The sequence below is a fragment of the Fistularia commersonii genome, chromosome 8, assembly GCF_037954325.1.
Source record: "Fistularia commersonii isolate RoL2024-O1a breed Wild chromosome 8, RoL_Fcom_v1.0, whole genome shotgun sequence".
Classification (NCBI taxonomy): Eukaryota; Metazoa; Chordata; class Actinopteri; order Syngnathiformes; family Fistulariidae; genus Fistularia; species Fistularia commersonii.
Genome location: NC_141291.1, coordinates 5,269,159 through 5,289,405, shown reverse-complemented (window position 1 = coordinate 5,289,405; position 20,247 = coordinate 5,269,159). Strand labels below are relative to the sequence as shown.

The 20,247-nt window shown below is 45.5% G+C and overlaps 1 protein-coding gene across 1 annotated transcript in view; it reads left to right on the top strand.

Annotated features, from left to right (window-relative positions):
- sugct (succinyl-CoA:glutarate-CoA transferase) overlaps window positions 1-19,618 on the top strand; it is a 55,545-nt gene extending 35,927 nt beyond the window's left edge. The window contains exons 13-14 of the mRNA XM_086150661.1: window positions 13,733-13,796; window positions 18,655-19,618. Of these exons, the coding sequence (XP_086006787.1) occupies window positions 13,733-13,796; window positions 18,655-18,818 (228 nt within the window). The 3' untranslated portion in view covers window positions 18,819-19,618. The remainder of the gene's footprint in view (window positions 1-13,732; window positions 13,797-18,654) is intronic.
- Window positions 19,619-20,247: the final 629 nt, after the last annotated feature.

The following is a 20,247-nucleotide window of genomic DNA, read 5'->3' as shown; positions in this document are numbered from 1 at the left end:
TCTCCTTCACCGCACACCCCGAGAGCCGGCGTTATCCAGGGAGGTAATTGAGACGAGAGTGTCCTCGGATATTAAAAAAAGAAACAAAAAAAAAAAAAAAAGAAAACACCCGGCTTCTTTTTACCCTGAAGAGGGAACAGGGCGTCCGGTGCCAAGGAAGACTTCGACTTCGGTTCCGCTCGGGCTCCGCCGACCTCAGGGCGCCATCCCGTCCGCGGTTCGGAGCTACAACCCCTCCTCGTAAAGAGGGCGGATACTTGAGTACGAGCAAATCACCAGCAGGAAAATCTCAAGTGAATAATGATTCTGGGCGGCGCAAAAGCGCAGGGATTAGCGCCTTTGCCCCAGAGCCTGAAGGTCATGGTTGGATTCCAAAAGGATCCTGCATGCCTGTTTGTCTGGTTTGCAGTTACAGTCCAAAAACATGTAGCAGGTTGATCAGAGATGCATAATTACCTTAATGTGCAAATGAGAGGATGAATTGTTGAACATCTGTATGAGTGTCTCTCACCATCAGCTCAAGCCTCCCTCGACCACAAGTGCAGGATCAGGATGAGTGACTGAATGAATAATAACACCTTCCAAAGTGTATTAAACATCTCTTTTGTTGCTATTTCATACCCCAGTGTGACCTTCATCGGTGTTGTTGAGAAGTTCCTTGTCACCTGGGGTTTTAATCTTCTATTAGAAAGTGTTTTGGACTGAGTTGCAGCTTAAGAAGGTTCTCCGGCATTTTGAAACATGCTTCATATCTGGTATTCTAGCCATATTTTTCCTGCCTTGGTTCTTTTGCGCCTGGGAATAAGACAGTGGATGATGTCTTGGCCTTGTGATTGACAGCTGACGCGTCCATGTTCAACCCCTGGGAGGCGTCTTCGTCGCCGACCCGACCTTTTGTTCAAAACCGCCTGGGATGTTTAATTTTTTTCCCCCGAATCCTCGCTATTTATTTATTTGTATCACAAAGTGAACCTGTCGGCGAAAACAGGAAGACCCAACGATCAAGAACATCTCAAAGCGTAGCTGAGAATTGTCCAAAAAATAGAAATAAAAGAGACTAAAAAAGAGAATCAGCCATTTCTCTTGGCAAAAGACGGACTGCTAAAGTACAAATAATTTGGGTGTCGTTTTTAAATCCTCCCCTTCAAAACATGGATTGGGATTAGAATCTCTGGCGGGGTTCAGTTTCACGTCCAGCTTTCTGGCCCGACGGAACCCGGCGTTTTCCGAGCGTTCTCATCCGCCGTCGCCGAAATCAAAAACAGTCTTGTATTCTTTTGGCGCTATCTGAAGTTGCTTTGGATGGTTTTCTTCTTCGGGTCACCTCGTTGGCCCCTGTTTGTTTAAAACCCTGCGTCGGGTTACGGGTTCTCGGGGAAAACTTTGTTTTAGGAGCGCGATAAGTGCCTGGGAGAGTCAACAGCGGCTCCGGCGCTCACGTCCAACAGAATCAAACAAGACGGCCGGATTGTCGTTGGAGGTCCCGCTGTTTTGTCAGCCATCGGCGGCGTTTTTGACACTGTGTTTTCCTTTCTGGCAAAGACGCCTCTGCTCGTTTGCGCCGTTTTTAGAAAATAATAAACAAGTAGTAAAGAAAGTTCCAGCGGACCGGAATCCATTCAGATCCCTCCGCCGGCTCGCCCCGCCTCTCCGTCTTAGCAGTGTTTCCCAGATACTCTCCGGTCTTATTAGCCCCTATCCGATCCAGATGTCAGCAGTTCACTGGAGGACAGAGTAGATCTCTGCCGGATGACTCACCGAGCCCCCGTCAGACGCCTTGCACTTGTTTTCCCGAGCGCCCGCCGTCCGACCCTCGGCGGATCTCGTATCTAATCCAGTATGAGCCCAAAGCAAGGAAAGGGCTAAGCTACCTCCGCTTCTGGAGAACCCCGGGGTCTTTCTCGAGGTGCCTCCTGGTATTCTTTGGGTTCGTTGCAGTTGCAGAAGTCTGACTTCTAGCTCAATTTAAGCCAATTCTTTGGTTTCCTTCTCACTAGCGTCACTCTAATCTCTCCATTGCTACCTTTGACTTTGGTCCAGAAGTATTCAGATTTTTTTTTCTCTCATTCTTCTTCTTCTTTTGGCTGCTCTCTTCAGGGGTCGCTACCGTGCCTCAGTATCCTCCATCTAACCCTATTCTCTGTATCCACTTCACTCACACCTACTTACTTCATGTCCTCTTTCCTTTCATCCATCAACCCCTCAGATCTTCCTCCAGACCTCCTGCCTGGCAGGTCCAACGTTCCTTCGACCCAAATCTTCACCATCCCTCCTCTGTCCAACTCCAAACTATCTCAGTCTGACTTTACGTCCAGAACATCGAACACGTGCCGTCCCGAACACGTGATTGACTCATTCCCCATCCTCACTCCCAAACAGAACCTCCTCAACTTCCTCCCTGCCGCCTCCCGTCTTTTTTCCCTCGCTGCCTCGATACCAGACACCATCCCTGGCTCCACTTCCTTGCTCTACATTCCTGATACTCTTTTGTTACACCTGATGTTTTTCCCCATCGTCCCAACCCGCTTGCACTTGTTTCCTGTCCTCTCCACTGCTCCGGACTGTTGACCCAAAGCACTTAAACTCCACCACCTTCTTTGTCTCCACTCCTTGCAGCCTCCACTTGGGTTCCTCCCGTTCACACAAATGTATTCTGCTCGCCGCCCCCTCCGACTCCGCGTGCTAATGTCCCAATAAACTTTCAGTAGCGGCTGAGAAACTGTCCTCTGCCCTCGGAGGCTTTGGAACAACTGAAACCAATTATAAACGTGGCGGCTTTTCCTTTGGTGCTTGAAGAAGATAGAATCCTCCGCCGTCTGGAACCCGTGATCTTCGCCGAGACTCCCATCCAGGCCTTTAATCCGGCGTCTCCGGTGTCTCAGCGCTCCGCCCACGTTGGGCAGAAATCAGTCGTCTGGCTCGGCCATCGGAGAATTCCTCCGGTTCTTCTGCGTGATACCTTCTGTCTTGGCTACGTCGGACGGATACACGGGAACCCGTTCGCTTTTCCTCATTCGTTCAAGATGATGACGTCGCCGGTCGCGCGCGGAAACATGCGAGGGGCAACAGAAGCGGGAAGAGGCCAAAGGAGCTTCAGCCGCCTGTCGTGACGGCCCCTTGCAAAAACACGAGCGGTATATTTCCTGTAGGTCCGGACCAAGGGGGGGGAGCTGTCAAGCGCCTCACCTCACCTCCCCTCACGCCGGAACGGGAATGCGCCGAATATAGCTCGGCTCGTGGGCCTTAATGAAATCAAAATGTGTCTGCATACTTTCCCATGGAGACGAGGAGGAGGGGGGTCGGAGGAGGGCGAGGGCTCGTCCAATTAAATGGTGACACTTGCAGGAAGCAGATGGCCGATGGCCGGGATCGGACAAAAGACGCGTCCGAAAAATAAGTCGCCGCTGGCGTGTCAGATGTTATTTTTGGGGGAAATTCTCTGTAGCCGTTTGATGTAACCGAAATATGCTAACGAGCCGCGGGTTTGGTCGATATCGGAAGCCTTTGATCACACCTGTCAGTTATTCGAGCAAACAAACAAACAAAACCAAAATAGCGGCCAAATGCAGTGAGCCCAGGCTGCCCTCTGTCCTCACAACCCGGGCTTTGTGGAGGCCGACGCCGTTAGGGGGCGTCGTTTTTCCGCCGCCCGCTTTCACAAAGCAGGAAGCGTCCAGGTCCAGATCAGGGCGCGACCTTCCCGTTCTTGAAAATCAACGCCCGGACGGCGAGGGGCGCTGGTTCGGAAACACAACGGCACACACCTGCAAGCCGACAACAGCTTGAAACAAGGAGACGCAGCCAGCGGGCTCTATCTATGTATGTGTGTGTGTGTGTGTGTGTGTGTGCGCGTGTTCACCATGGACATATGGTAAATAAACACACAACCAGCAATTTTCTGGTGTCATAAACATTTATAGCTTCAGCTCTGATTCATAAAAATCCACTGGCCTGTGGTTATCCTCCCCCCTCCCCTCTTCCTCTCTCTTTGTTCTTTCCGAGCCTCCACCTCAGATTTTGCGGCGAATGGCGCCGTCACTGGTCGGGAGGTCAGAACAGGTGGTGGGGCGACGGTCATGTGACCAATCCCCGCCAATCGAATCTCAAATTTCCAAAACGAACAGGTGACTTTTTTTTAATATCGTTTGATAGCCCGTTTTTAAAAGCGGCGCAATTTTCTTTTCCATTTGAATTATCTGATGTCATCCCGGCCCAAGAGCACTAAAACCATCATCCCCATCATTGTAAAGCCGTGATAGCTGACCGCTACGCTCATTTAAGGACGCGAGTTTGCTGAATCAAACTCCCCGACGCTCCGGGGTCTGGAGTCAATTATCCCCAGTGTCATCCTGCGGTTTTGTTAAACTCCTAATGGCGTTCGCCAGGGACGGGGTTTGTTTTCCCTCCGCGGAACAGAACCCAGACGGAGAACGTTTACGCGACAAGCGCCGACCGCTAATCCCGCCATCCAGGGGATGCTAACGCCGGCGGCGGCCTCCCTCTGCCACTGTTAGCATGCGGATATCCCGTCAGAATTGTCACCCTATCATGGCACGCTCTTTTGAGCTGATCGTTTTCCGTCTGGCGGTGACGTTCTAGCGCGAAGAAAGATCGGATAGAATGTACATACATTTTTTTGGAGCCGTCTTCAAAAGGCATTCTGGGAAATGTAGGCAAGCCTGCAAGTCCTGCTTCAGGGATTAGAAAAAAAACAAAAAACGCTTATGCTTAGAATCACAGCGGTGACACCTGAAGGGCCCCCTGCTGGTGGGACGTCCTGGTTGGCCCCACACACCTGGATCACAGCTGCTGCGACACACACACACACACACACACAGACACACACACACACACATTAACTTTCCCCCTGTTTTATCTTCATGTGGGCAACTTTTCCGTTCGAAACACATTCCTCACACCAGACGTCCCACTTCTCTCTCTATCTCTCTCCTGCACATACTCTCACACACACACACACACACACACACACACACACACACTATTGTTCTTTAGAACAGACCCTGGACCTCCTTGTTTACCACTAAATGTCTTTGTCCTCAATGTCGGCTTATTTTCACTTGTGAGGCTTTTGGTGTTTCATGTGTCCCACCACTACCATCTTTGATGTGTCGTCGCTTGTGTGTGTGTGTGTGTGTGTGTGTGTGTGTGTGTGTGTGTGTGTCGTCTTTTCCTTGATATTGATAGTGGAGATAAGGACAGGAAATGTTTGCAGACAGAATGAGAGACCGGGGTCACTGTGGTTTGTGTTGTAACCACCGGATGTCCCAGTTGTTGTGCACTTTTAAACTGAGAACCCTCATTATTACCGCCGTTAAACCCTTTGTTCCAGCGAGGCTGTCATTTCCACAGGGTGTGTCGTTCGCCACCAGCGCCAAGAGTCCTGCACGGCCCTAAACCGGCATTAGCGCCATTCCCAAAAAAACCCTGTCGTCTCCATGTAAGACACAGTCAAAAAATGTGAGTTGGGTGAAATGACTACGTCATCTATTTTTTCTGTACACTTCAATCCCCCTGAAATTTGTTGGCAGCAACGCGTTGACCTCTGACCTCCAGGATCAATGACCTTGATCAGATCTTGGTCAGAAGGGATGACACCCTACTTGTTCCCGGAGGCGTCTCCGGGGAAACCGGCTCATCTGTCAATCAGCGCAAGGGAAATGCGTTCATTAGTAAGGCTCCGCCAGGCCTCCTGTATGATGCCATTTGTATCAGGATCAGTTAGTTTGCGCTTTTTGATGGAGATGGCGACCGCGGGGGGATTTGAGAGGCGGGATGTCCGTCAAAATGTAGAACCGGTGTTGACCGGTAGAACATTGACACGGAGCCGACTGACGGTTTGCAGGTAAACCTTAGTTCTTCTGCTCCATCTTTGTCTTTTATGTTCCGGTTGCTGTCGTACCCGAGCCGGTCTGAAGTGTTATTCCACCCCGAAGTTGTACTTCCACGATGTCCCGCCCGTCTTGAATCCTTTAAATAAGATCAGCGTGACTATGCTATATATAAGATGTAGGATACATAAGTTCAAAGTAAATGTTCACATCCAACCTTAATGCAGATCTCAGTTTCTCTATTTGCATTTTTTTATTTTATCTTTAGATTCAGCACTTCGATGCTGATATTCCCATATTTGACACTTTTACCGCTGCATTTGTTCTAAAACTTCCGGTAATATGTCATCAAACTTGAATGATTCAGTCCTACCTAGCCTGTTAGCTAGCTTGGGAAGCATCTCGATCGCAGCTAGCTTGTGCTCCCACGGAAAGAACCCAGGTGGTTTGTGTGGGATGGATTTTCTACGAAGGCTCAAAGGTTGCCCAAATTTCGATTTGTCAGTGCCGTTGCAACCATGGCAACAACGGATCAGATAGGTCTCGTTCCTTTGTGTGATCCAAGAAACGTGCCGATAGAAACAGACATTGAATGCACCGGGCTAGCAGTGTTAGCCAACCGCTAGGCCATGGGGTTGGTTCATCGATCAATCTGAGATTTAGTTGTCACGTGACATTTTAAAACTTCAGCTTCTATTTTAAAACTCAACCAATGGGAAGCCATAGATGAGATTTCGTTTCCTCCGGGATTGATCCACATGCGTTACATACAAGCCGAGTGAAATCATCAGTGAACATTTATTTTCCCCTCTTCTTAACTCTGATCCGTTGACACTACAAAGCGTGGTGTCGTCTGCATACAATCGCAAAATCAAATCTGGGATTGTTTATTTACCTTTACGAGATCCCTCCACCTACGCGGAAAACCACACCCGTGCCTCTCGCCGGCCCGTTTCAGAGGGCCGGGATGTAAACCCGCGCTCCGCTCGCCGCCCGCCATGCAAATGCACAGGTGGGTTTGGTTACGAAGGAGTTTGCGGTGGGAATGGAGGGAGGCCAAATCACAAACAGGAGATCCTGTCGAAACGCAAACAATGGCGGGTTTGTCGCCGGGAAATAGACACCATCTGTGATGGAGGCGTGTAACACCTGCAGGATTTTTATCTTCTGATCAACTCATTAGCTTATCGTTAATTGATAAATAGGGTTAGCACAGCATCTCTGATATGACCTGACTCTTAATTTCCTTTCCCTAACAACCTCAATTAAAAAAAAAAATGGTTGCATTAAAAAAATATCAAGAAACAATTAAATAAATGACATCTGGAATGATGAATACATCTTTAAAAAGAGCTTCTGCCAGATAATTAAAAAGTTTATTCAAGTGTAAATCTGAGTCAGCAATCGACCAGGGTTACCGGGGTTACAATCTGCAAGCTAAACTAAACAGTTACCTCTTTTGTAATCTTGCTTTTTGAACTTGGGTTCCGCAGGCAGGGCCTCCTCTGGCTCGGTCCACGTCGCCACGAGAGGAGTGTTTCTCAGTCTCGGAATTTTCCAGAACCCTTGAAAATCCATCGAGCGCCGAGACCTCGCCTCCCTATTGTTGACGTCGGCGGAATCGGGAAATGGGGTCAGCGGAGGTCTCATCTGTCCGGCTCTCATGACGATGACGATGCCGGAGCGTCTCACGATGGGACGCCCGAGTCTGAGACAAAAGCAAACACGAGGAGGACGCGACCCGTGTCGGCAGTTTCTACAACCAAATTTTCGCCGAGTAATCCAATTACACGAAAGAGGATCGACGCGGGATGCGCGTTTTTTTTTTTTTTTTTCCCCACCGCGAGTCAAACTCAAGTCAAACTTGACGGCCAAACATCCAGACGGGAAGGAAACGACAGCGTCGGCGGGAGGCGTGAGAACCCGGAAGTCATGACTCCTCATGTTTGTCAGACGCGTCGCTGCTTTTCTCTTCAAAAGGCAGAGATAAATATTTTCCTAACTAAAACACGCGCGTTGGGAGGATCATGATGAAGAGCATTATTCATGTCACCCGGGACCTTTAAAATCCAGGCTGCGGCTTTTATGCAACACATCTAGAAACCCTATTAAGTGCTCATACACGGAAGGGGGGGGAGCGAAGAAGAAGAAGAAGAAAAAAAAGAAAAGAAAAGAAGCGCTCCGACACTTCACAAGCATGAAAACGCCGCGATACTCAGAAGCCGCTTTGATAGCGGAGGTCAAACCGAGAGCAGCAGGTTCAGGCAACCTCAGATCTTCACACACATCTTGGCTGCACGCCTCCTCGCCTTGATGTTGCCGTAACGTGATGTAACAGCGGGCCCCGAACGGCTCCCGTGGGTGCTGGTTAGTCGGCTTTCGCGCTGCGCCACAGCTCGCTTCAAAGACTCGGAATAACGAGTGATCGGGAGGAGGAGGAGGAGGAGGAGGCGAGATGGAAGAGCATGGAGAAGGGTGAAGAAGTCATCATCTGAGGCCGCCTCGGTCGTGGAGGAGGAGATGGAGGGATTCGTGCGGAGCTCTGCTCGTATCTGACGATTAGGAGCCGGTTTGGGAGCGTTTTATATCGACCTTGACTAGGAAACGTTTGTGTTTCGTGTCAACGGTCCTACGCACGTTATCCGTGGCCGTTCGTGGTATTTTTCGGATGTTTCGTCACCCAGAGCATTTTATCCGTCCATCATCCGTCCTGCACTCAGGGTCGCGGGAGGATTCTGGAGCCCGTCCCAGCTGTCGTAGGGCAAGAGGCGGGGTTCACTCAATCATTCGGGGCGATTCTCGCCGATTTTTCTTCCAATTAACCTGCTGCATGTTTTTGGACCGCGGGAGGAAACTGGAGAACATGCGAACTCGAACCAGAGTCCTTCGTGAGGCCGAAGCGCTAACCACTGCGCCGCTGTGACGCCCCAGAACATTGTATATCGTCTATTTTATTCCTCTGTCTTTCGAGCTCCGACGGATTTCCCCGGAACACTGAAACGACCTCGTCCTCTTTGATCGGGGTCGAAACCCAGAGCTTTTGACGGTCAGGAGATTTGGGATGCAGCCACGGCCGAGCTTCTGTGGGAGCCACTTCCCCATTGTAGGAATATTTTGCAGTTCCTAGACCTTTCCAGGAATGTGGCCGTTTCTTGGTGCATTCATTCAGCATAGGAACCAGGGACTTCAGTTCCCAGAAACATTTTAGCTCCCGCTCCAAGACAGGGTCTGTTCATGCTTCCACGGGAACTCCTATAATAACCGCTATACATAAATACTAACAACCGCTATGGTCACTCCTCCTCAGAACAGGTCAGCAATGGACCAATGAAGAGGTCTGACATGTTCCGATTTCCTGGACTTGCGTCTGAACGACAACATTTCGGCAAAAATAAGAACAGTCAGCTAACGCAGGGTTTTTCACTTTCCGATAAAGCACAGGGAGAAATAGAACCACTTGAATCCATCCGATAGTCGGTGGTTTTTATGAATCGCAAGGTATGCTTGCGTCTTACCGTCCCTACCGCCGTCCCTTACTGCCTGCGTGGATGCAAAACTAAAAGGTTCCCCTTGTCGGGGACTTGCTCCTGGAGCAAAGTTCGAGTTGGACGGTTCTTAGAACTTCTGTGTCTGAAATCTTTCAGTTTCAGGTTCGGGGACGTCAGAAAACGTCACAAACTGACAAAGTTGCGTTCTGATTTCCCTCCGACTGCCCGGTGAAGGCATCGCGTCAACATCCGCCTCAATGAAAGTGGGTTCAGTGGGTTCCAGTGTCTGATGCCACAGAAAAGAAGTCGCATAAAAGTCACGACATCGTTCGGGCTCTCCATGTTCCAAAAACAGCTTTCGGGTTCAAGAAGGGATCTACGTTGTTCGTAGGTGAATATTTGGATGTTTGTGTGTCTGAGATCGACAGCTGGCCGGTCCAGGTTAAGCCCCGCCTCTGTCCCCACCAGCTGTCAGCCACGATTGACCTGTAGTCCACCCAAAAAATAATTTCTAACTTCCGGTCTGTTTAGAATGAGTGTCTGAACGTGTTGATGGACGGGGGGAGGGACGGGTGTAAGAGAAAGAGGAAGAAAGTGAAGTGAAGAAGAGAGGAGGCAAACAGGAAGTGAGGAGGAAGACCAGGCACGTGGAAGAAAAAACGCAAAACACAAAGAGCGCTTTTTGATCAGGGCCGGTAACTTCCTACGGACTAACTGTGGTTACACTCTCACACACACCCACACACACACACACACACACATGTGCGCACGGGCATGCGCGCACCCCAAGCTCACATGTCAGGCAGGTGAAGCCAGATCAATAACATTGACAAGTTAACACACACCACATGTCGCAGTGGCTGGTTTCTGATAGACTTGTTGAAACATCATTGTGTGTGTGTGTGTGTGTGTGTGTGTGTGTGTGTGTGTGTGTGTCAGTTTCCCATTCTAAACATGTGGATTTGGGCCACGCCGAGTGAAAGAAGCCATCAGGTATCAGAATTTGACTCCCGTTATAGCAAAGCGTAATGAATTAATTTTTAAAATGCGAGTGCGAGCGGGCGGCCAATAGGGGGCGCCAAAGGCCAGGATCACGGTAAATGGCGTGGATGCGGTCAAGTGAATGATGGACACACCCCTGACTGCGTGTCCTCATTCTGTTGAGTTAGAGTCAACCTGCAATAGGTACATTTATTACACCCGAGAACTTTGGGGGAGGCTTTTCGTCCTCGGCGAACATCGGGTTTACACATTTATTTTATCGTAAACTCAACTCCTTTTTTACGTAATCCAGTGCTGTGGTGCCTCTTGAGGGCAGCAGGTGGTCGCGCTGCGGCAGCTTTTTTATAGGCTAAAGGCTGAGGAGAAGGACAGATTTCCTCCGGGCCGTGTCACTTCATCAAACTTCTCAAGCAGAAAAGCGCAAATGGCTTTTTGACTTTTCTCCTTAGTCACAACCCCTTCAATTTCCCAACCAATCACACATTAGTTCTCGAATACCCAGCGAGAAGAAGGTTTCGCCAAGATGACGCGTCCAGATTTCCAAACCAGGGCAGCAGGAAGTTCTTGCGGAGCATGTAGAGGCCTTCGTAGTTAGACCACATCGTCCAATCTATCAACTACAATGAAGTGCCTGAGGTCTCTCCAGGTTTCCCTACCCACGTTCTCCAAATATTCTCCTGCTTTGTTATTTTTTATGTTTTCCTGCCTGCGTTGCTCTCCAGGTTCTCCGTCTTCTTCCAACCGTCAAAAAGCAGTCAGCGTTTTCATTGAAGTCTCTTGAGTATGAATGCTTACCTCTACATGTGGCCCTGTGAGTGATAGCTGACCCGTCCAGGTTAAGCCCCGCCTCTGGCCCAACGTCAGCTGTGATTGGCTCCACAGCTAGATCCCACCGCCTTATTTGGAATCCGTCATTCAGTTTATTTGATTTTATTCAATTTCGGAGCGAAGGAAAAACTGATGGAAACAAAATTGCGTTGGAGCTCTGAGCTCTGGTCCTGTTTATGTGACGGCCATATGGATGTAATGATACCCTGCATAACAAGCAGATAGGATTACACACACACACACACACATGAATGCAATCATACCGTTACAGCATGACACACACACACACACACACACACTTTGCACATCACGACGTGGACATTGGCACACACATCAATCGAATACACCCCGTACATCAGGACATGGTGGCACCCACATCAAACACATGCTCGCGCACACACACACACACACACACACCCAAACACACATCACACACCGACACGCTGCGCATCATATGCCAGTGAGCGGAGGATCGGAGCGCTTGGCCAGTGCGACAGTGAATTGAAGAATCTGAAAAAACACCTCTAGTCAGGACATGCTTCAAGCGATGACACTGGGAAGAAGGATGTTTACGTGACCTTTGACCTTTGACCCACAATTTGTGTGTCGTGGCATGTAATAACCTTTAAAAGCCGACTCGGATACAACCTCAAAAAATAAATTGGGGTAAAAAAAATGGAGGGTTTGTATCTGAAGGCACGGAGTACTTTGTGTGTGTGTGTGTCCGTTCGGTGTGTATGTTTGTGTGTCTGCGCCCATTTTTGTGTATTTATATAAAGGTAAAGGTGGTTGATGTTGGGTTATTGGGGGGGGATTTTGTATCAATTTTGTACCCATTCATTGTATTCAAGCATAGTAAATATATTGGCCTTACCTTGAAATATGCCATAATATATGTCTTATCTTAATGTATGCCTTTCCAATATATACATTATTTAACATATCACTCAGTCCTAAGAAAAGCATTACAATAATGTTTACCTTATCTTAAATTTTCTTACCTTCAATGTGTCTCACCATCAGACATGCCTTACCTCGTATTACACTTTATCTTAAAATATTCCTAACTTTAACAGATGCTTCATTCTTAACATATGTCTTACCTTAACATATTCCTTATCTTAGCATTTGCCTTTTTCTGTAATATACATTTCAGCTTAACATATGCCTCACATTAATATATACCTTAGATTAACATATCTCTCTATCTAATCATATGCCTAACCATTATATATATTCCTTAGCTTAACATGTGGCTAACCTTAACACATGCCTTATCTTAACATATTCCTCCATATTCCTTTCCATAACATACAGCCTAGTTTGACGTATGCCTCACCTTGATGTATACCTTAGCTTAACGTATTCTTCTCTTTCATATGCACCGTAGCTACATGTTGGCCTGACCTAAACATATCCCCCATTCTTAACATATGGCTAACCATTACAAATACCTTCCCATAATGTACACCTAACTTATATAATATACACTTCAGCTTAACATATGCCTCACATTAATATATACCTTAGCTTAACATATCCCTACGTCTAAGCATATGCCAAACCATTATATATATATTCCTTAGCTTAACATGTGGCTAACCTTAACACAGGCCTTATCTTAACATATTCCTCCATATGCCTTTCCATAACATACACCTTGTTTAATGTATCTCTTACCTTAACCCACACCTTAGCATAATATATGGCTAATCTTAACACGTACTCCTCCTAAACATATACCTTAGCTTAACCTAGGTTAAACCTTAACACATGCCCCACCTTAACATATACCTTAGCTTAACCTGTGGCTAACCTAAACACATGCCACACCTTAAGATATACCTTAGCTTAACCTAGGGCTAACCTAAACACATGCCACACCTTAACATATACCTTAGCTTAACCGAGGGCTAACTTGAACACATGCCACACCTTAACATATACCTTACCCTAACCTAGAGCTAACTTTAACACATACCACACCTTAACATATGCCTTAGCTTAACTGAGGGCTAACCTTAACAAATGCCACACCTTAACATATGCCTTAGCTTAACTGAGGGCTAACCTTAACAAATGCCACACCTTAGCATATGCCTTAGCTTAACATATACCTTAGCAAAGGAGTCTATGTGCGGTCATGCTAGGTCATGTCCCCAAGTAACATCGATGGCTGCTGCTCAAAGCAGCTTTCCACTGATGTTGTGCCTCTCAGCTCAAGAGTTTGAGAGCGCTTAGTCATTAAGTGGAAAAAAAAAAAATGACGAAATGTCAGAATTTGAAATCCAAATTTAATCTGTTTTCCTGATGGAAGTCAAGGTTGCCTGCAAATCACTGCCGAACTGTCTGCAAAAAATGGTAGAAAATGTTCTCACATTTAGTTTTCATGTATTTTTTAATAAAGGAAAAAAAAGTCCTGGCAGAAAGATTAAAAAATAAGAAACAATTATGTGAAAATGTTAAATGAATGAGCGAAAGCATGGCCAGCCGAGACTCAAGCGAAAACATGAAGGGAATGAATAAAGAGCTTTTAATACCAAGTGGCACTTTGGCTGTTTGCAGGTGAAACACAATGAGCTCATCCAGGAGATGGAACATCCAACCGCGGGGCGCATCGCTGTGTCTGGTGAGCACACACACACACACACACACACACACACAGGTTCATTGACATCAAAAGTGTTTGTGGGTGTGATGAGAGGGTTAATGGTAGGATGTCTCCATACATATTTATATATATGTATATATATGTGTGTGTATGTGTGTGTGGACCTGTGGTTGACAGGTGGCCTATCCTGTTTAGCCCCGCCCCTTTTGCCCAGTGAGAACTGTGATTGGCCCCTTGCAGCCCTCTGTGCGGGAAAACTAGTATGGGCAGGAAGTGGATGAAGAAATGATGAGAAAAAAGGATAAAAGAGTGTTTTTACTTGAAAAGTTGATTTGTAGCACGTCACCAAACCGTTTGTGGGAGAGTGAAGAGGAAGCTGCTGTTTGCCTCCTTTCATTTCAGAGGGAAGGACGGCGATCAACAGGAAGCACCGCTGATTTCACACATGCATGCACAGACACACACCAACATACACACACTGGCACACACTCGCACACGTAGACACAAACTGGCACCGCACACATGGGCCGCACGTCGGCCCAGACAAACACATGACACACACACACAAAGGACACAAACACACAATTTAATGTTCTAGCACAAACACACACTGATCAAACAATAACCCAAACACACATTAAGAGCACATAAACACACAGACGTACCAGCACACACCCTCACATACACCAAACAACACACTGACGCACTCACAGGCACACACAAGCATACACATATCACACACACACACACACACACACACACACACACACACACTCATACGTGGGCTAAACACTCAAACACACTCATAAAAGACACATAAACAAACAGAAATCAGCACGCACCCTCACACAAACATGGGTAAAACACTAGGTCACACACACACACACACACACACACCATACACACACCCACACCCACACAAGTTAAACACTCAAAGACACATATATAAGACAAATAAATAAACAGAAATCAGCCCATACCCTCACACAAACATGACACTGGGTCGCACACACACACACACACACACACACACACATATGTATACCAGCCTGAACGCACTTAGCGGGTGCACTTAGAGTACCTGCAGCACACACACACCAACCTGAACACACACACACATACAATCACACAAGATGCACTTCCTCTTGCCAGCTTTTCTGTTTTTTTTTTTGTTTTTTTGCACGTTGTTTGGACCTGGGGCGGCACGACGAGCACGAAAACGTGCCGCGCATATCATCTGCCTTCGCCGCCCCCGCCTCCCCGAACGCCACATTCTTCCCGACAGAGCCGCGAACAAAAAGTCCTCATTAATGAAATTAAAAGATTAGGTTTGTCCCGAGGGCGGCGCTGGAGCGAGTGAACCCGGAATGTATGAAGTAATTAGGGCCCGAGCAGGAAGCGGTGAGGAGGCCCCGCCGAAACCGGAGGAAATACTACTAGTCGTAGTGCTAATATTAGTATAAATATAATTTTCTCCCCGGTCGAATCTCATTTCTGGAGCTCGTGGAACAAAATCACACCTGGGGTTTCACGCCGAGGCGGCACTACTGGCTCCGCCCACGTGACAATTAAAAACTAAATAAGGACCCCCTAACCCCTTCGCTGTTGATCCCGGCGTGAGGCGGTCCATCTAAACCCTGCAGGGATGTCTTATTTTAAATTGTTATACAGCTTGATTTTTAATTCTCAATTCTTGTTGTTTTTTTTTCTGAATTTTTATTTTCATTTGGAATGATATTCCATTTTTTTTCTATTAATTGTCCGTTATATTTATTTATTCTACTTTTTTGAAAATACATTTTTTTCAATTTAACTTTTACTTTTTAGGCCAAGGGGAGCTGTCCATTCTTAGTTTTTGGATATTTATTTATTTGTGTTTTTCTTTGTTTGTTTCAAATTTTTTCTAATTACAACTATTAATTTGGTTAGTTATTATATACATATTTAAAATGAATGACTATTCAAATATATACTGTATTTGGCTTTATTTATTCAGTCTCATGTGGTCTTCAGTCAGTATTATTTCATTTTAATTTGGAATATGTTTCTGAATATTTTCTTCTCAATGTCTTTGTTTTGTTTTGTTTATTTCTTTACTTTTCGACAGTATCCCCTCACTGTTACTTCTCATTGTCATTGCTTATTTTAACTTATTTATGTTATTTATGACTAATTTTTTGTCAGCAATTACATTATATATATTCAACTATATTTGTGACTTTAATTAAATATTATTTGGTTTCAATTTGGAATTATAACATTCTCTTAATAGTCCGTGAGCTTATTTTTTATCACTCGATAATTTATTAGTATTCATATTCAAATATGTGGCCTTATTTAGTCTGTTTTGGTGGTCTTAAGGTTATGACATTTATATGTCAATTTGAAAGAAGTTGCTTTTTTCTGTGCTTTCATTATTTTTTTTATTTTACCCCCAGAAATGTTTCGTCAATTGTTTTCTTCAATTCAAATCTAGCTACAACATCCCCTTACTGTTAATTCTTGTAGTCATTAACCATTTTATTATTAATTCAATATTATTGAAATTCGAAATCGCTTTTTTAATTATCATTTTACTTAAAAAAAATTCAATTCAAATGTTTTTACTTTTTAAGACACGCGGGCACAGCGACATCCTCCAGCTATCATTTCTTATAGTAATTTTCACTTTTTATTTTATTTTTTTTCTGATTATTACTACTCGAGTTTGGCTCAGTTATTATATTTTAAAACTATATGTGCTTTTATTTAGTCTGTTTTATTTATTTTCATTAAAATTAAAAAAAAATGTCTATATATCCTGTGTATAAATAGACATATGTATATATATATATATACACACATATATATGCCATATACATATATATATACAGACACTGGAGAGCAGGTACAGGTGTTTTCCACTGGTCTTCCACTCGTCTCCTGGACCCGCCGAGGTCCTGGAGCTCCTTCGCTCCACAGACGGGTGAAGAATCCAAGAAATGCGGCGGATGAATAGAGGGATTACATAATCCCATTGTTTAATTAATTGTCCCTGACGACCTCATCGAAAAACACATGCACACACACTCGCATGCACACAAATACACACACACACTTCATTCATGGAAGGTGGAAACAGGTCCTTAATGGGGTCAGGATGGTCAGTCATTCATGAAAACAGGCGCACACACACACACACACACACACACACACACACACACAGACACACACACGTGCTTTTGCAACCATGCACGTGTTGGCGTTGTATCTGAAACGCACAAACACACACACACACGCTCAGAGAACTGTGAGAGTTCAGCTCATTAGTGCTGCTCTTTAATAAGAACAGCTGATTGTTTCCTAAAATAAATTGTTTGTTCCCTCGGTCGATTCCTTCCTCGCTTCCTTCCTCGCTTCCTTCCTTCCTTCCATCCTTATTTCTTATTTTCTTTCCTCTTTTAGATCTTTCTTCTGTTCCTTCCTTTCTTAACCCCTCGCTCACTTTGCTTCTCATTCTTCCTCACTTATCTTTACACCTTTTTTCTTTTTTTTCCCATCTTCCCTTCTTCCTATCCTCATTTCTCTTTCAACCTGCTGTCTTTCTTCTTTGTGTCCTTCCTTCCTTCCTCCCTTCTCTCCTTGCTTCCTTCCCTTCCTATCTCAACCCCTTGCCTACTGCCTTTCTCCTTCCTCACTTATTTCCTCTTTTCACCCTCTCTCTTTATCCTTTCCTTTCTTCCTTCCTTTATTCCTTCTTTATTTCTGACTTTCTTTCCTCTCCTGTTTCCTTTCTTCACCCCTTTCCTGCCACCTTCTCCTTTACTTCCTCATATTTCCTTTCTACTGTTGCTTTTTTCCTTCCCTTCCTTCCTTCCTTCTTCCTTTTCTTGCCCTCTCTCCTCCTTGACATCTTTCATCCTTCCTTCCTTTCTTAACTCCTTGCTTCCCGCCTTTCTCTTTCTTTACTTGGTCATATATTTCCTTTGGTCTCATTTCCTTTCCTTCCTTCCTTCCTTCAATCCTTCCTTCCTTCCTTCTTTCCTTTCTGAACTCCTTGCTTGCTCCCTTTCTCCTTTACTTCCTCCAATATTTCCTTTCCATCTTTTGCCTCATTTCCTTCCTTCCTTCCTTCAATCCTTTCTTCCTTCCTTCCTTCCTTCCTTACTTACTTAACTCCTTACTTGCTGCCTTTCCCCTTTACTTCCCCCAATACTTCTTTTCCATTTTTGATCTCATTTCCTTTCCTTCCTTCCTTCCTTCCTTCCTTCTTTCCTTCTTTCCTTCCTTTCTTAACTCCTTGCTTGCTGTCTTTCTTCTTCTTTTCCTCCTCCAATATTTCCTTTCCACCTTTGGTCTCATTTCCTTCCTTCCTTCCTTCCTTCCTTCCTTCCTTCCTTCCTTCCTTCCTTCCTTCCTTCCTTCCTTAACTCCTTACTTGCTGCCTTTCTCCTTTACTTCCCCCAATACTTCTTTTCCATCTTTGATCTAATTTCTTTTCCTTCCTTCCTTCCTTCCTTCCTTCCTTCCTTCCTCTCTTAACCCCTTGCTTGCTGCCTTTCTCCTTCTTTTCTCCCTCCAATATTTCCTTTCCATCTTTGGACTAATTTCCTTTCCTTCCTTTCTTCCTCGCTTCCTCTCTTCCTTGCTTCCTCTCTTAACCCTTTGCCTGCCGCCTTTCTCCTTCTTTACTTCCTCATGTTTCCTTTCTACCTTTGGTCTCATTTCCTTTCCTAAGTCCTTCCTTTCCTTCCCGCCCATCTTTCCTTTCCAGCTAAGACGATGCATTCAAATATCATTCTATCCATCGGGCAGCGAGATGCTGCGGCGCGTTCACAGGAAGCGCAAACATTTTTAGGACAAACTCACGTGTTTTTTTTTTTTTTTGGTCCCGCAGGTCCGGCCGTCCGATTCAGCAGCTTCGCCGCCGCCAAGCCGACACCGCCTCCTCTGATTGGTCAACACACCGTCCAGGTGCTGCGGGACACGCTGTCCTACGGCGACGACGCCATCGCTGCCTTGCTGGAGTCGGGGGCGGTGGCCCAGAACCAGGTCTCCTGATTGGCCGATAATTTTAATCCTAAATTTTCACCGTGCCAAATATATAACAAAGTGCTTTGTATTTTTTTTTTTTTTAATATCCAAACACTGAAATACTTTTAGGATTTTTATGACTGACTGACACGTTCAACCACCTGCACAGCACTTCCTGCACCAAGCTAAACACCATCAAAAATAGTTGTATTTTTGTTTTTTTTTTGGGGGGGGGGGGGGGAACATAGCACCCAGCTCTGTTAATTAACAGTTAATAAAGTGTTTTTATTTTTTATTTTTATTTTTTTTCAAAGGTTAAAAAGCGGCATGTTTTCCTCGATATAATTGCCGGTTGATGTCGAGCAGCAGCAAACATTTAAATCAAGGGAAAGAATATCATTTTAGATTCTTGCACTGAAGCGTTTGCAGATGGATGAGACCATGTGAGTATTATCATTATTAGAATTAATAACAAAGAGAGGAAAAAAGAACTGTTTTTTATTTAGTAACTGATGTTTATCATTCAACTAATTCCCTTTTCAGCCTCCAGAATATACTCGTGAACTGAAACAGATGAAATTTACAAGTTTATAAATAAAAGATCTGATCAGTTACAGCTACTTTAAGCCCCGCCCCCTAATGATTGACAGCTGGCTTCTTTTTTTTTTTTTTTTTACTTACAGGAGGCACCGCTTGAAAATTTTCTAATGCCATTTTTTTATAATCTATTTTCCTATTTTAGCTATTTTGCAAGAAAGAAGTAAAAGCAGTGTTTATTCCTGATATGATTGCAATGTTTCCATGCTATTAAAGGACTTCTGTTTCCACTGTTGGTTTCGTCTTTGTCGTCACGGCGACGCATTTGCCGTTCGAAGCCAAGATGTCCATCCCAAATCCCGATCGGGTCGACGGTTCAAATCAGACGTTCGGGAGGATGCCACGTCTCCACGTCGGCATGGCAACCGGACGAGCGACCTTAAAATATGCTGGGAAATTTGCAAGAAAAGCAGCAGTGGAATTCCTCTTTGTGCCTTTACGTAAGTTAAAAAATGTCCTGGAAACAACAACAACACTGTGTGTGTATGTGGTTGTTTTAATATCAAAAATGTGTGTTTTTGCTGCGCTTGCTGTATTTTCTTGACCCCTGACCCCCAACGGAGCTCGCAGCTCCATCTGAAGTGACCGTCCAACCGGACAACTAGAAACCTTTTCTTGTACAAATGGACAAAATAACACTTCCCGCTGAAGCAAAGACTGTCCCGCCCAGGCGAAGGGATGGATGAAACGCATCAGTCATCACGCAATGCCTCACCTGACCCGGCCTGGTGTGGATTTTGGGCTGATATTTTAATGTCCCCCCCTGCACATCCGTCCCTGCTTCCACGGAGCTCCGCCCACTGATGATGTCATCATCCGGCAAGTCATTCACTTGTATTTGGTGGTGGGGAGGCGAGTC